Raw genomic sequence first — 15,877 nt, 5'->3', positions numbered from 1 at the left:
GTGCATTTTGGATGGCCGCATAAAGCCTCCGCTCTAAATACAGACCGATTTTAAAGAAAAAATGTTGAAAATGGGGAATTGGGGCAAAATGGACCCTTTGCCGTTTCGTGCGGTGGATGAAACCATCACCAATCGATTCCTCGAATTTTTTTACATAAGAAACACTATTTTTCATACCAGGGAATCAGCCGCGTTCAATTAAGTCCGATTTTGGGTTCCATTTCGCCCACTGTGCAATGACTTAGCTGCCTCGGCCACCACAGCTTGGTGACCAAGGAGAAGTCAGAAGTCGATGTATGACACTTGTTGGAGATTTATTGATTCAACTAACGAATGAACTCATTTGTTATGATGGTGTGAGTTGGTACCATTATTCTATCGATTTTGGCACTGAGCCCTCAATAAATTTTGAGAGAACGATTATCTCGACTCTGAATTTTGGGTGTACGCTTTAATCCCAAGTAAAACGAAAAAAACGAAACTATTGGCACTACGCCCCCCGGGGCATGGCCTTCCTCTAACGTGGGATTTCTGCTCCAGCGCCTCTGACGAGACAGGAGAAACCGGGACCGACGTTTTACTTCACCATCCGATAGAAGCTCAGTGGATAAGGCGGTTCATCCCAAGTATGAACTCGAATTAACGAAAACTCGAACTCGAGCATCACATGTATCTATATTTTCCATTAGGGAGGTCCAAATCCGGGCTTCTTCGGGGCTACCCCCTGAAATCAAAGATTGACCCACAACTAGGCTAAATTACAAATTTGAGCTCATTCTGACCACGGCAACCCCTCCCTCTAAGCCCTTGAAGTTTGTATTGGAACTATCTCGATATCTTTATTGAATTTGGAAAAAAAATCCCGAAGACACTGTATTATTTGTTTTTTTTTGTTCCAAGAATTGGTAAGAATAAGCAAAACAATGCAAAAGGGTCGTTCTGAGTTTGTAAACAAAGAGTGTATCCCTTTCATGCCAGATGTAAACATCCTCTAGCGTGAGCAAGATATACTCTGTGTTTACAAACTCACAACGGCCCTTTTGCATTGTTTTGCATATTTTTTCCATACATTTTGACAATTTTGACGGTCAGAATGAGCTCAAATTTGTAATTTAGCCTGGTTATGAGGTTAATCTTTGATTTCAGGGGGTAGCCCCGATTAAACCCGGATTTGGCAACCCTATCTTAAATATATACAAAATTTCGACAGTTTTGTTCGAACGCGAATCAGTTCAATACGGAGCGTCGGATCGAGGTGCTTTTTGTTGCGTTGGGTTCGTATAAGCCCAAGGAAGGTTCTTACGCTAACTAATTGACACTTTGGCCACTCTGGAACCGATTCCGGAAAATCTGCAGATTGTATGGGAAAAGTTACGTAAAATCAAATTTTGATCACAGGAGGCTGAATAAGCAAACAAGTTAAAAACGTCAACAACCGAAAAAAAAGCCAGACCGAAGTTTGTCGGATAAGGCTTGTTTTCTATATACGATTTGGTATGAGAAAAGTCACTTTTAAAAATTATTACCATGTTTAGCATTTAAGTTATTTTTGCGATTTATGTCAACATCGTATTCGTGTTGGCTAACTTCTGGACCGCCCATATTTGCATAAAAGTCCCTTATGTTGTAAGACTAAGTGTTAACTTTTCGCAAAAAACAGGATTATCATCAGTTTTGTAAAACAAAACACTGTTTTTTTCAATGTTTTATTGAAATTATTTAGAATTAAATTTTATCATTAAATTAAACTGCCGCTCGAAGCTAATCCGTCTCATACCTAATTTCGTCACTTTTGAGGTAATAATGCAGTTTGGTTCAAAATCATGTAAACTATCAGAAAAACCTATAAAATGTAGTACTTTGTTCTAGAAATTCGGAGAAAATCCAATTTTTCGTGAAATTCTAACATGTAGCCTTATGGGCGGGACAACCTTGACACGCGTTTTTCTCGGCTTGCTGTTTTTACATATGGGACAAATAGGTCATTTATGCGAACATGGGCATTGAGCAGTGATGTTCTGTACATACCCTTAAAGATAACAAAATAAGACCTATGCTCGAGTTTTCTTCGAGTCGAGTCCATATTTGAGATGATATCAGCTATAACATAACGAAATAGACCTTTTTTATATTAAATTGACTTTTAAAATATAAAGTTGACTTAAAAATGTTAGAATTTAGGTTTTTCGAAAGAGTAGATAATTTTACAAAAGTTATTTTTTTTAGCGTTGAAATCGAATCAATAATTTGGTCAGTTGAAAAACCATGTTTTCCAAGACGCGTTTTTCAATTATTTCTAGCTCGAAACCGTGAAAAAATAGAATTTGTTTGTTTAATTGGTTCCCCAGAAAAAATCCGAAAAAAACTTATTTGCTCTAAAAAAAATATATGAATTAAAAATTTCGAAAATTTTCCGTTGTTTCACTGGCAAAAATCGAAATGCAAATTTAATGTTGTTTTCGAATCTGCAATAATCCAGAGAGGTATTTATCATTTAGAAGGTTTTATTTTTCATTTTAAAATAACGTGTTTTTGTAACTTTGCAAGGTAACTTTTTTGGAGTGTAACATCTTACGAGAAAAAAATGTGGCTGAGAAATCGAATCAGAGGCCTAATGTCGATTTTTTTATTGTCATCCTATTGGGCAGTCTCATCATCCCTATTTGGGCAGTCTCATTTGATGTCTTTTGTTTAAATGTAAAATTGTCATTCCGATATCGGCGTAAAAGGGGTAGTAAAGGAGGCATTAGACTACGGCAAGCAAACAAACTCGCCCTTTTTGACAGTTTGATTTTTGTCTTGTTTGTTTGTTTGCAGAAATTTCAGTCTGCATACATTTTGCCTTGTTTGCGAGTTTGGCAAACTGTCAACACAAAAATAAGCGAGTTTGTTTGTTTGTTTGTCATAGTACAATACCTCGTTAAAAGCTATCATCACCTTCATCCTAACAGTTTGGAAGTCGGTATAAATTTAATGATGAATTTTTTTGTTCTCAACGGATTGACCTCTCCCTCCTAACCCCACTGATTGCAGCAGCTACTATCAGAGTTGTCCCCTGCGGATCGCGACGCCGGGTCGAACTTTTTAGGTCCGCTGAATGTATACACCGAAGTTTCCTCGTATATCTCAGAACGGTGGTCGTCGTGCGGGCAGTCGGTGTTTGTCGTTTCGTCGGTCAGGGTCGTCGTCGTCGGGAGCGGTACACGGTGCGCCAGATTTCGCGGTCTTGGTGCGGGCACGTTCTCGCGCGGGGTACAAGTTTGTGGCGGCGAGACTAAGGTAAGGGAGGGTAGGATGGGGGTTCAGACGGCATCATCACAATGATGCCGGCTATCGTGGTCGTTGCATAACCGAACCCGGTGACGATTTTGAGGGGGAAGACGCGTGCGCGAGAATTGCAGACGCTGCTGCTGTTTACTTGGTACTCGTGGATTCTGATGGTTGCTGCTGCATTGGAAGCGTTTGGTGTAGTTGAGATCTGAACTCGAACTTGTTTCTAATTTGGAGAAGAATTTATTGAACTAGATTTCCAGTTTATATATTTTGGCGGTATCAGCTATTCATCAAAAGGTGGCACAGTTCTTGTAAACAATTTTGCATGCAAGTATTGCATCCGGGTTTATTACGTCTATTCACTACTAGATGTCGCTGTTCAGATTTTCAACGCACCAAACGAATAACCTATGGAGTAACGTCCACCAGTTATAAAGGAGAAAAGAGAGCCTGTTTCTGAGGCAGAACAAGTAACAAGTGCAAGTGGAGCAAGGCTGGAAAGTAAAACAACTACCATACACGTTTTATGAACATTAAGGACCGGGATTCAGTTCAGTGTGTTAACAGGTTGATTGCGGACCTCTCGAGTCAGCTGTTTCAAAGTTGTGGAGCATTTGTGGTGGATAGGGCGTCCAATTTTCCCGGGTTTTGAAATTCCCGGGAAACGGGAAAAATATTTTTGGAATCCCGGGAATTCCCGGGATCCCGGGAAATTTTTGAAGCAGTAATAAAATCTATGTTTTCATTATATTTGTTATGTTTTTCAAGCCTAAAATTACAGAATTAACTCAATACTGTTAATTGGTGATAATTTACACTTCAATCTTAACAAGGACAGCAGTTTTTAAGATAGCTTAAAACACATTAAAATCGCTTTTTGATGTGCTTTGGAATTTGAATTAACCGCAATTTTATATATATTTCTTTTTTATTTATTTATATAACATGACTACAAAAGCTTAAACAATTACATTGAAACTGTCTAAAACAACAACACTTTAGATAAGTTTAGAATTTTATGTTTTATATTAAAACGTATTTTAAAAATTATCCCTAAGTCACTACCGCCAACTGGAGATAATCGGTACTGCAGTCTGAATAGATACAGGAGATTTTAGAGCAATAAATTTGGAAATCGGTTGTCTAATTGTTTTGTAATATTCCTGTTGTAACTAAAATCAATCAAAACAATCAGAACATTAAATAAATAAAATTCAACAGAAAATGTTAAAAGCGCAAGGCGGATCTGTAAACTAAATTTTCATCAATTTTCCCTAACAAGCCAAATTAATGCTGATACATGCCGAATACAAATATGAATGCTTTAAAATTCTTATCGAGTCTAAGTATTGAACTATTCATCTAATTTCGGGAATTCCCGGGACAAAATTTAAAAAATCCCGGGATTCGGGAATTCCCGGTTTTGGAAACATCCCGGGATTTTTGTCCCGGGAATTCCCGGGATGGACGCACTAGTGGTGGAAGTTTAAGGTGCGTTCGTACTCTGCGTCAAGGCCATCCGTTAAGGTGATATTGTTGTTATCGCAATCGAGAACTCGTCATCATCGATAGCAGAATTATACGATTATGCGCTACCCCGCTTATCTTTGAGCTCTGTACACTAACCAACCATCGTAGTAGCAAAGTCAAACAGACGTCAAACTTGATTGTCTTGCATCGTCAAAACACAGAGAAACAGACGTGAATCTCCTTTTAAAATCCTTCATTAGACAATTAACGTTCAACTTGATTGATTGGAAACTCACCACGGCAATTTTGAATTCACCACAGCTGCGTTTGACAGTTCGTCGCCATCGTGCTAACTTGTCGTACGTGCATTTTGGGCCAAATTGAGTTAAGAACGCCATTTTGTGCAGCTCACAATGCCTCACCTTTTGACCTTCACAGATCCCCAAAATTCGTTTTCAATCCTGAGATATTCAACAAAAACCGAAAAAACTCCGTGCATTTTTGTCACTTTACATATGAAAGTAGTTTCAATCTTGTCGTGCTATCTTGTCACTCCATGAAAATTGATGTAAGTGCGACAAAAGGCCAAAGGGATTTCAGGCCAGGAAAGTCAGGATACGTTTGTCGCACGTACAAGCTAGACTACCGTAAACATTTGTAATTATAACTCGGGACTCCAGCAACCAAGTTCAACCAAACTTCGGGACAACGCACAGAATGGTCAGCCAAACAAAACGTGTTTGTTATTGTTTACATTGCGTGCTCTCGTTTTTGTATATTCAAGGTCAAACATTAAAACGCGTTTTTCTCGGAACGTCAAAATGGCGGGTGCGACAAGATAGCACGACGACGTCGAGTTGAGCAATTCGCTCAGATTTCGGTCATTCGATTTTTTTTTGTATTTTTTAAAAATGATGTATGAAAATACAAAAATCTGTATCTTTTGAAGGATTTTTTTATCGATTTGGTGTCTTCGGCAAAATTGTTGGTATGGATAAAGACTATGCTGAAAAAAATGTTACACGGTTAAAAAAAATTGCTGTTTTTTAATTTCACTTTTTGTCACTAAAACTTGATTTGCAAAAATACACTATTTTTAATTTTCGTTTATTTTTTTTTATATGTTCTAGGGGATCTAAAATGCCAACTTTTCAAAAATTTCCAGGTTGTGCGCAAAAATTTTTGACCGACTTATGAATGTTTGAATCAATACTGATTTAAAAAAAAATCGAAATATTGGTCGCAAAAATTTTTCAACTTCATTTTTCGATGTAAAATCAAATTTGCAATCAAAAAGTACTGTAGTGAAATTTTGATAAAGTGCACCGTTTTCAAGTTAAAGCCATTTTTAGGTAACTTTTTTGAAAATAGTAGCAGTTTTTTTTAAATAGTAGGCATGTTTTCCCACTTTTGAAAATTTTTTTTTGAAAAGCTGAGAAAATTCTCTCTCTGTTTTGCTTTTTTGAACTTTGTTGATACGAGCAACTAATGGGCTGAGATATTGCCATGCAAAGGTTTAAAAACAGGAAAATTGATTTTTTCTAAGTCTCACCCAAACAACCCACCATTTTCTAACGTCGGTATCTCAACAACTAATGGTCCGACAATGGTAAAATAAGAACGCTCCCCAAGTAGTTCTTGCCACTTTTGCTAACTTTATCCACAGACAAATAGTCACAAATCTCTTTAAAAATCCACCAATCAACAATATAACGGTTAATTTGAATGATCCGAAGCTCACCACGATGGAATTGAATTCACCACTGCTCATTTAAACGCGTTAATATGCTTTATCAAACCTCCTGCAATATTTTCAAATCATTCATAAAAAAATGTCAAAGCAGCGCCACTACAGAGCAGTGAGTATTTGCTGAACTAATTTGTGTTTAAGTTGACCGTTTTTATTCTAGTTACAAAAAAAAAATCTTAAAGAAAGAACAGAAATTCCAATAAAGAAAAGTCGGTTAACGTGATATCCATGAATGTAGATACCGGCTTCTTCTCGTTGGTACTGAATCTGCACGAGAAGACCGGTTTTTGCCGTTTTTGCTAGCTGATGCTGGCTCTTACTCTCAATCTCGTGATAACCTGCCACATTGCCCGATACCAAATGCTTGTCGAACTAAATGGAAAACAAATCGCATTTTTGCTACCCTATGGTGTCCGATGGAATGGGACCATCCATAAACCACGTGGCCCCTTTGGGGGGGGGGGGGGGTATGGTGATTGTCCACGATCCATACAAAAAAGTTTTTTTTGTATGGACAATTGTCCACGAAGGGGTAAGGGATTCCCAAAAAAGTGTCCACGTGGTTTATGGATGGTCCCAATGTGCAGTTGGGAATTTGCTCACCATGAAGAGCAGATGATTTGAAGTCATCGCGCCAAGTTTGCTCCCGACTTGACAGCATTTGAAAAAATTCCATCCATGACAGCGTTTCATCACAAGGTTGTGCAATAAAGCAATTTCTGTTTGTCGCGTGTTGACGTCGCGCAATATCTGATACATCGTCGAGACAATGGTTTCCGTTTATAGAGGGGGGGTCGTTTAAAGATTAATTGTATCCGCACAATGGGTGGAACTCATCACCTGATGGAGTTAAACACCTACGAGGGGCACCACAGACAAACTGACGTAAGTCTCTTTTAAAATCCAGCACTCATCAATTTAACGGTCAATTTGAATGGTTGGAAACTCACCACGATAGTTTTGAACTTCACCACAGTACTTCTATGCAGTTGCATTTGTCAAACGCTCGTAAACGAGCTGTGGTGAATTATAAATTACTGTGGTGTGTTTCTGATAATTCAAATTGACCTTTTAATTGTGGAATAATGAATTAAAAAAAAACGGTTTTAGGATATCTGACACACAATTTTCTTCACTTTCATTTGCTGTTATTTCTCCGATCCAATTGAACACTACAAATACCGATCACGTGTGAAATTTCGTTCTCGCGCACCAACTCCACGCTCGAGCCCGTTGAAAATCGATTGTCTTGTTTGCCAAACACAAATATTATTAAACACATAAAGGCGCTGATGAAAACTGGCGCGTAAAGTGGCGCTAGTGGGGGAAACAAGCAGCCACTCTCACACAATTCGTTCTGGTCACGTTCCCCGATAACTTTCAGTTTGTTCAAATTGTGACAGCGAAAAATTCCATTCCACATTCCTCCCGAAAAGCGAGCAAAAATTGCAACCTGCGAACGCCAAAAGCCTATAATTTCACCCCGCGGCTTTGTCGAAATTCGTCGAGAAAGGCATGACGTTGCCTTCCCCATCAGTAACGATCTCATCAAAAGTGGCAGAAACAATTTCATAATCCATCGCGTTTTTGAGGTGGCTTTCGTGTTGCTCCATAAATTGTGTTTTTTTTTTTGTTATTTAAGAGATAACCCTGGATTAGTTAGATTGTGCTACTCTTCGCAAGATGTCGCAGTTTGCTGGCAGGAATTTTGCATGCAAGATTTGCATACAAGTGCGTCACATCTATTCGATACTAGATGTCGCTTTTTTCACAATTTTCAACTTCAAAACAAAGAAAGGAACACGGTGCCAAGGGATAGAAAAAGGTACAAGTGTTTGGTTTGCTTTTGCTTGCTTGCGTGCGTATAGTTTGTTTGTTTGTTTCCCCCCATTTTCTCTGGTTCGAATCACGATACGACGACGCCGGGGCACACAGGTTTGGCCTACATCATAGGCCAACGGGCGCGCCGGCCCTGTCGCCACAAAGTCTAACAAGCCCTAGCGCTAGACTCCGTTCAGGTCCGGAGTGCACCAGGGCAGAAGGTGAAAGATATAAAAAAACGTCTTGGCAGGAAGCTTGATTGTTTGATGAACTTCCTGTTCTGAGATTTTTTTTTTCAATTAAAAGACATTTTCAAGATTTTTGATGACTTTTCAATTTACTTAAATTTTTTTCGACCTGTTTGATTTGAACATGTTTTTACGAATTCAAGTAAAATAACAGTTCTTGCAATGAGCTGCAAGTAAAATTTATTCAAAGAGGTTAGCCCAAAAATTTTAATTTCTTTTAATTTTTGAAAAGATTTTTGTCAGTAATTTTTATTTGATTTTTAGTTCATCTCATGTAGGTATAACCAAACAAACCGGATCCAAATCGGAGCACCTACAATGGCACAACGGCGAAAAACTCGCTCTTAAGTTAATTTATCTGTGTTTGTTTCTTTGAAACATTAGCAATTATTGATTAAAAATTGAATAAAAAAATGATTTTTGCATTCATATAACGTGGTTTATTCCATAAAAAATAAAGTTTCTGGATTCTTTTAAATTTAAGGGTACACAGCAAACAAGTAAGTTGTTGTATTTCTATTCCAAATTGGTCAAACTTGAAAATGAGCAAATCTCTACAAAATCGGTCTTTTTTTTTGAATTTTTATTTATGTATTTTCCGGCTGAAACTTTCATGGTGCCTTCGGTATGCCCAAAGAAGCCATTTTGCATTGTTAGTTTGACCATATAATTTTCCATACAAATTTGGAAGCTGTCCATACAAAAATGATGTATGAAAATTAAAAAATCTGTATCTTATGAAGGAATTTTTTGATCTATTTGGTGTCTTCGGCAAACTTGTAGGTATGGATACGGACTACATTGGGAAAAACATGATACACGGTAAAATAATTTTGGTTAATTTTTATTTAACTTTTTGTCACTAAAACTTGATTTGCAAAAAAACACTATTTTATTAATTTTTTTTTTCTCTGATATGTTTTAGGGGACATCAAATGCCAACTTTTCAGAAATTTCCAGGTTGTGCAAAAAATCTTTGACCCAGTTCTGATTTTTTGAATCAATGCTGAGATTTTTTGAAAAAATCGAAATATTGGTCGCAAAAATTGTTCAACTTAATTTTTTGATGTAAAATCAAATTTGCAATCAAAAAGTACTTTAGTGCATTGGTGTCTACCCGTAGTTGCTACTCTGTTATTGACCAGGACCTCCAAGAATTGCTCCGTGGACCACAGATGAAGAGTAGGAACCAATCATCACCACTTCGCAACTTTCAAATGCCCCTATCATGCTAGCCAATCACAGCGCCGGCCACGACCAGTGGTAAGACACGGGGGAAGTGGATAAGAATTTTAGTCCGATACTTGAGTGATGAAGACCGCTAAATCAGCTGCGTCTTCGACAAAGTATCACGTGAGGTTTGAGGGTGTTAGTAAGATGGGTGTGAAGCCAGGATTCACTGTGGTAAGTGATGCGGCCGGTCAAATCTATTTATGGTCCTTAATTCTTCGTATGTGCTTGGATTCATTTTTGGAAGCTTTCCAATTCGGTTCACCAAGCTTTTTGTGGTGAATTCTGGTCGTGTTGGAAGTTCAATATTCGCCTAACAATTATGCAACCAGTAAGTGTCCTTGAATTCAACTTGCATTAATATTGCATTTCCTGTTCTTAGGTTCACACAGATTCCAATCAAGTTTCTTGGATTCTTATAGCATTCTTCATCCTTCTAGTCAACTAAGCCTCGATGGTCTGGTGGTTAGCATTTTTGTCTGCTTACCCAAAGGACGGGGGATCGAACCCCGCCGCGAGCTAATGAATTTTTCGTTCATATTCAAGTGTTCAGAATTCCTTCTTTCCATAATTTCTCGATAGGAGCAGATGGGAATCGTACCCAGAACCTTCCGCTTACGAAGCGAACAGCGTAACCATTCAGCCACGCCTACCCCTTAATCAAAAAGTACTTTAGTGAAAGTTTGATAAAGTGCACCGTTTTGAAGTAAAATCCATTTTCAGGTAACTTTTGTGAAAATAGTCGCAGTTTTTCATTTTTTTTAAATTAGTTCACATGTTTCAATTTTCAAATTTTTTAAACCCAGACTAACATTTTGAAAGGGCGTAATATTGAATGTTTGGCTCTTTCGAAATGTTAGTCTTGATCAAAAAAAATTGAAAATATTGTTTTCGAAAAGATCGGAAAATTCCACGAATGTTTCATATTTTAACATTGTAAATCGAACCATTAGTTGCTGAGATATCGACATTTGAAAATGGTGGGCTGTTTGGGTGAGACTTGGAAAACAACTATTTTCCTGTTACCATTGCATGGAAATATCTCAGCAACTAAGCGTCGTATCAACAATGTTCAAAAAAGCAAAATATAGAGAATTTTCTCAGCTTTTCAAAAATATTTTTTTCAAAAGTTGGCAAACATGTGCACTAGTTAAAAAAAATGAAAACTCGACTATTTTAAAAAAAGTTACCTAAAAATGGCTTAAATTTGAAACCGGTGCACTTGATCAAAATTTAACTTTTTGATTGCAAATTTGATTTTACTTCGAAAAATTAAGTTGAAATTTTTTTGCTACGAATATTTCGATTTTTTGAAAAAATCACTATTGATCAAAAAATTCATAACTCGGTCAAAGATTTTTTTGCACAACCTGGAAATTTCTGAAAAGTTGGCATTTGATGTCCCCTAAAACATAACAGAAAATGAAAAATAAAAAATAAAAACAGTATTTATTGCAATTCAAGTTTTAGTTATAAAAAGTTAAATAAAAAATCGCCAAAAATTTTATCTTTAAGGGTGCACAGCAACCAAGAAGTTGTTGTCTTTTTATTCCGAAATTATCAAAATTCCGGACCCAATCCTGAAAAAATCTGATTGTGCAAATAGTCTAACTATGTTGTTAATAATTTGGTAGGCAGTAAATTTAGGGGATGAAAAAAAAATATTTCGAAAGTTCCCGTAGTTTTGAAGATACTTTCTGATACACAGTGTATCAGAAATCTTCATGCTAAAGCTATGGTTGATGTGTACCGTTAAAGCTGTTACAAATGTTATTTAAAGTTTTTGTCCCCCTCCTTCAAAGTTGGCCCGAAAAATCAGGGGGCAATTTTTTTCTTTAACACTTCAACATTTCAATGGAAATTTAAGTGAATCAGCTGAAATCAATTTAAAATGCATTCCCCTGCGTTTAGAATATTTTTTAGCATGTTTTTGAAAATTTTTGATGTTTTTTTTCGCATTTTTTTTGTTTTCGTCAAATCTAACATTTTTTGAAGACTAATGAATGCAAAACAATGTGTAAAATGCATTTTGAAACACTTTTTCCATGCAAATGTTGAAACAATGGCTAGTTATTTCAATATTTATATTTTTTTATCTTCGGATAATCGAGTAACGCAAAAAAAGTTTTTATTTGTCCTATTTTTAACTGTCGAGCCTAAGCATGATCCCTAAACTACTCTTAAGTGATTTACAATTTTTAAATTCAAGATTGCAACCAAAACGGCGATCATGAAATATTGAGAAAATGCATTTGGTGCGCACGGAGAAAAATGAGTTTCGAAAATCGTGAAAAAGACATCATGAAAATGGGAACCAAAAACAAAATTTTCAACATTTATGTTACGTTTTTCAAAAGCGTACTATAGAATTTGAACACTTTGTTAGTGGTTTACAGTTTCATGAACGCTTGTTCACGATTTTCGGAACTTATTTTTCTCCGTGTAATTAGTAATCAACCATTGATTTTTTTCTAAAATGGGGTCACAGAACTCGAACTTGAAGTGGAAAGTAAGAAAATAAAATAACAATCATTCGATGATCCGATGTCTCATTCAAACCCTCCAATTATTAAAACTTCGGATAATCAATTTGGACTGTATTCCAGTAACGATCTGTTCAATCCACTATGAAAAACGTTACTTAATCCAGCCTTAGGTGGTTGGTGCCTTCCTCACGATTAGAGGGTAATGCTATCCAAAATAGATCCAAAAGGGCGGACCTTTCAGTGTTCTATCAACTTGATTCATTATTCATACCATCAGGTTGTCAGATCTGCAATCTGTTGAACTTGTTGGAAAGGTCTTTTGATTACCTATCCAACGACAGGTCGCATGATAGATTTGGACAACGTTTTCATCAATTTATCTGAGATCTGGCCTCTAAAAAGTTCATAAATAACACTTAAGTGCTTATAACTTTTGATAGGGTTGTCAGATCTGCAATCTATTGAACTCGTTGGCAAGGTCTTTTGATTACCTTTCTAAAAATGTATAACATGACGGGTTTCTTACAAAAACCACCCTTTTTACAATCTTCCGGACTTTTGTTAAAATCGTTTTTTAGCATAACTTTTGAAGTACTTAACTAAACTTTATAATTTTCAATAGCGACTTATGGGATCCCAAGACGGATCGAATGAGACTAAAACGGCGCAAATCGGTTCAGCCAGTGTCGAGATAATCCAGTGCAATTTTTTTGATCAACATCCCACCACACACACAGACATTTGCTCAAAATTTGATTCTGAGTCGATAGGTATACGTGAAGGTGGGTCTAGGAGGTCAAATTAAGAATTTCGTTTTTCGAGTGATTTTATAGCCTTTCCTCAGTAAGATGAGGAAGGCAAAAACAGTTCTACAACCAAAGATAGATGTTCCCTTGTACTTCGAAATTAAGTTCCGAATAGTGAAATCAGTTCATTATTTCTACCGTACTTTTTGATTTCAACCTATCTGCACTTGAAACCCATAGCAAAATGTACTCTAGATTGCATTCGGTATTTATTTCGTACGAAATTTTCAAGTTCATACCAACTTTCCAAGTTTCTACAAAAGACCCTGTCATTTGAGGTGTGAACTTGAAATTCTATTAAATTTCCACGACTACCTACTCATTAACGCCTTTCGACTAAATGAGTAATACGTCTGGGCCAGGGACGATGGCTTGCTATGAGCTAATCGAGATGATTTCACACCATGTGATGCATCACTTTATTGATAACCCTCCCTGGGACTGCCATAAATGTACGATATCTTATCAAACGCGCGCAATCAAAAACAATTGCCGCGAGATTCCTTTATCATCACCAACAACCCTTCTCATTACTCATTGTATGGCTTTACTCAAGTGCTCTCTCTCTTTCTTTACCTTGCAGGTACCACCAACTAACCGACGATAGACGACGAGCCACCATGCCTCACCGGAATGCAGTCCATCATCAGCAACAACAGCCTCAGCCAAGAAGTTTAGTGTAGTGACCTGAGAAGACGACCCTTTCTCTTCAATTGAAGAAGAAGAAGAAGCTAGTGAAACGTTTACGGGTTAGATTTTAGTTTTATTTGTCTGCTAAGGTAGTGCCGTGTAGAAAAAAAAAAAAGGTGGGACCAACCAAGTTGACGCCGACGTGGTAAAATGCTGAACTCCATCTCGAAGCATCTGCTTCACTGCGCGCTGCTCTTCACGCTGTTGATCGTGTTCGAGGTGTTCTCCGGCGGCATCAAGGTCAACGAAAACAGCTTCGTCGCGATCGACCCCTGGGAGGAGTATGGCACCATTCCGACGCTGCTGCTGTACACGCTCCGGTTGCTTACGTTCCTCACGCTGCCCCAGGTGCTGTTCAACTTCTTCGGGCTGGTGTTCTACAACGCCTTCCCGGAGAAGGTAGTGCTGAAGGGTTCGCCGCTGCTGGCGCCCTTCATCTGCATCCGGGTGGTGACCCGCGGCGACTACCCGGACCTAGTCAAGTCGAACGTCCTGCGCAACATGAACACCTGCCTGGACACCGGCCTCGAGAACTTCCTGGTGGAGGTCGTCAGCGACAAGCCGGTAAATCTTCCGAAACATCGCCGCACGAGGGAGATTGTCGTCCCGAAGGACTACAAAACCAAAACCGGTGCCCTGTTCAAGTCGCGTGCCCTGCAGTACTGCCTGGAGGACAACGTGAACGTACTTAACAACAACGACTGGGTGGTCCACCTGGACGAGGAAACGCTCCTCACCGAGAACAGCGTCCGCGGCATCATCAACTTTGTCCTGGACGGGAAGCACCCCTTCGGGCAGGGCCTGATCACGTACGCCAACGAGAACGTCGTCAACTGGCTGACGACGCTGGCGGACAGCTTCCGCGTTTCGGACGACATGGGCAAGCTGCGGCTGCAGTTCAAGATGTTCCACAAGCCGTACTTTAGCTGGAAGGGCAGTTACGTGGTTACTCAGGTAAGTCCGAAAGAGTGTAGAAGCTTCTCAATTGAAACGAATGATTTGGCACAAAGAAGGCGGTGCATTCAAGTGCGCAATGAGGTATCACGTTGGCTGGGGATTCAAGTGGTTGGCCTAATTAGTGGACAGAAAACCACACCGCGGTGGTGGTGGAACCAATTAAATATCGTCAATGATGCGAGCACAAAGTTGCTTTGTTGGTTTAGAATTCGCGGGCAAATACTCAATGACACTATTTCAATCGAAATGTACATTTTCTCTTTTGAAATTTTGACATTGATAATATTTATGGTCACAACATTAAAAAATTTCAGAATTTTTTAAAACAGGAAATAAACAAAAAAAAGCTTGATGGAAAGTGAACAAGCAAGTTTTTGTTTTATCAAAATATTCGCAAAACAATTTGATAAAATAGTGAGAGTTTGCAAATTAGACGGAGTTTGAGTCCTTAACCTGCCAAACATGCGAGAATTTTCCCTGGAAACGATTGGCGTAGTCCAAAACTGAAAACTGGTTGCTTAAGGAGTTACATAGGGGAAGGTGGAACAAGACGACCATATAGGGCAAGAGGAACAATCGCTCGTACGGCCGTAATTTTTACAATTTCGATTATTTCCTGTATGAGGAATTGTTGCTAGCAATGCAATTGGCTGATTCTACTACTACATAACCGTCAAAACGACGTAAACGCCACGGGGCATAATATTTAAAGGAAGTTTTTTTTTCAAAACCTTTGTTTTCCTATAATCTTTGGAAAGTACAAAATAAGGCTTAGGGTTCGTTTTAAGGCTCATTTTATCAAAATACTATTCCTTAATCAGTAGTGTCCCTACCAATGACTTGCACCTTTCATAAATTATGATTTAACTTTTGGTTATTTTTGTTGAGAGCTTTTGAAAAATCTTGTTTATGTGGGGCAAGTGTACCATATGGATTTTTAGTATGGAAAAAATCCGAATTGCTGCAACTACATATTTTATTAGGGAAAAAATACATAAACGTACTTAAAAACTGATAAATGTTTAAAAAAATGTCCATGCAAAATATAGCTGTATTACGAAAATTTAGTTTATTTCGTTAAAACGATCAATTTTATTTTGTAAAATATCATTATTTAATCTAAAAATTAAAGAAACGTTTCAAGTA

At 37.9% G+C, this 15,877-nt stretch overlaps 1 protein-coding gene across 2 annotated transcripts in view; it reads left to right on the top strand.

The window, feature by feature from the left end:
• The window catches only part of LOC120413206 (beta-1,4-mannosyltransferase egh), an 82,582-nt gene that overhangs the window by 56,725 nt on the left and 9,980 nt on the right, over nucleotides 1-15,877 (top strand). Inside the window, exons 1-2 of one of the 2 annotated variants that reach the window (XM_052711504.1) lie at nucleotides 3,125-3,279; nucleotides 13,668-14,728. In XM_052711504.1, coding sequence (XP_052567464.1) covers nucleotides 13,925-14,728 — 804 coding nt within the window. In that variant the 5' untranslated portion in view covers nucleotides 3,125-3,279; nucleotides 13,668-13,924. Of the gene's footprint in view, nucleotides 1-3,124; nucleotides 3,280-13,667; nucleotides 14,729-15,877 lie in introns of those variants that run through there. The other variant, XM_039573961.2, reaches the window with a different exon arrangement.

The sequence above is a fragment of the Culex pipiens genome, chromosome 1 (genome assembly GCF_016801865.2).
Source record: "Culex pipiens pallens isolate TS chromosome 1, TS_CPP_V2, whole genome shotgun sequence".
Lineage (NCBI taxonomy): Eukaryota > Metazoa > Arthropoda > Insecta > Diptera > Culicidae > Culex > Culex pipiens.
This window is presented reverse-complemented; position numbering and strand designations above follow the sequence as displayed.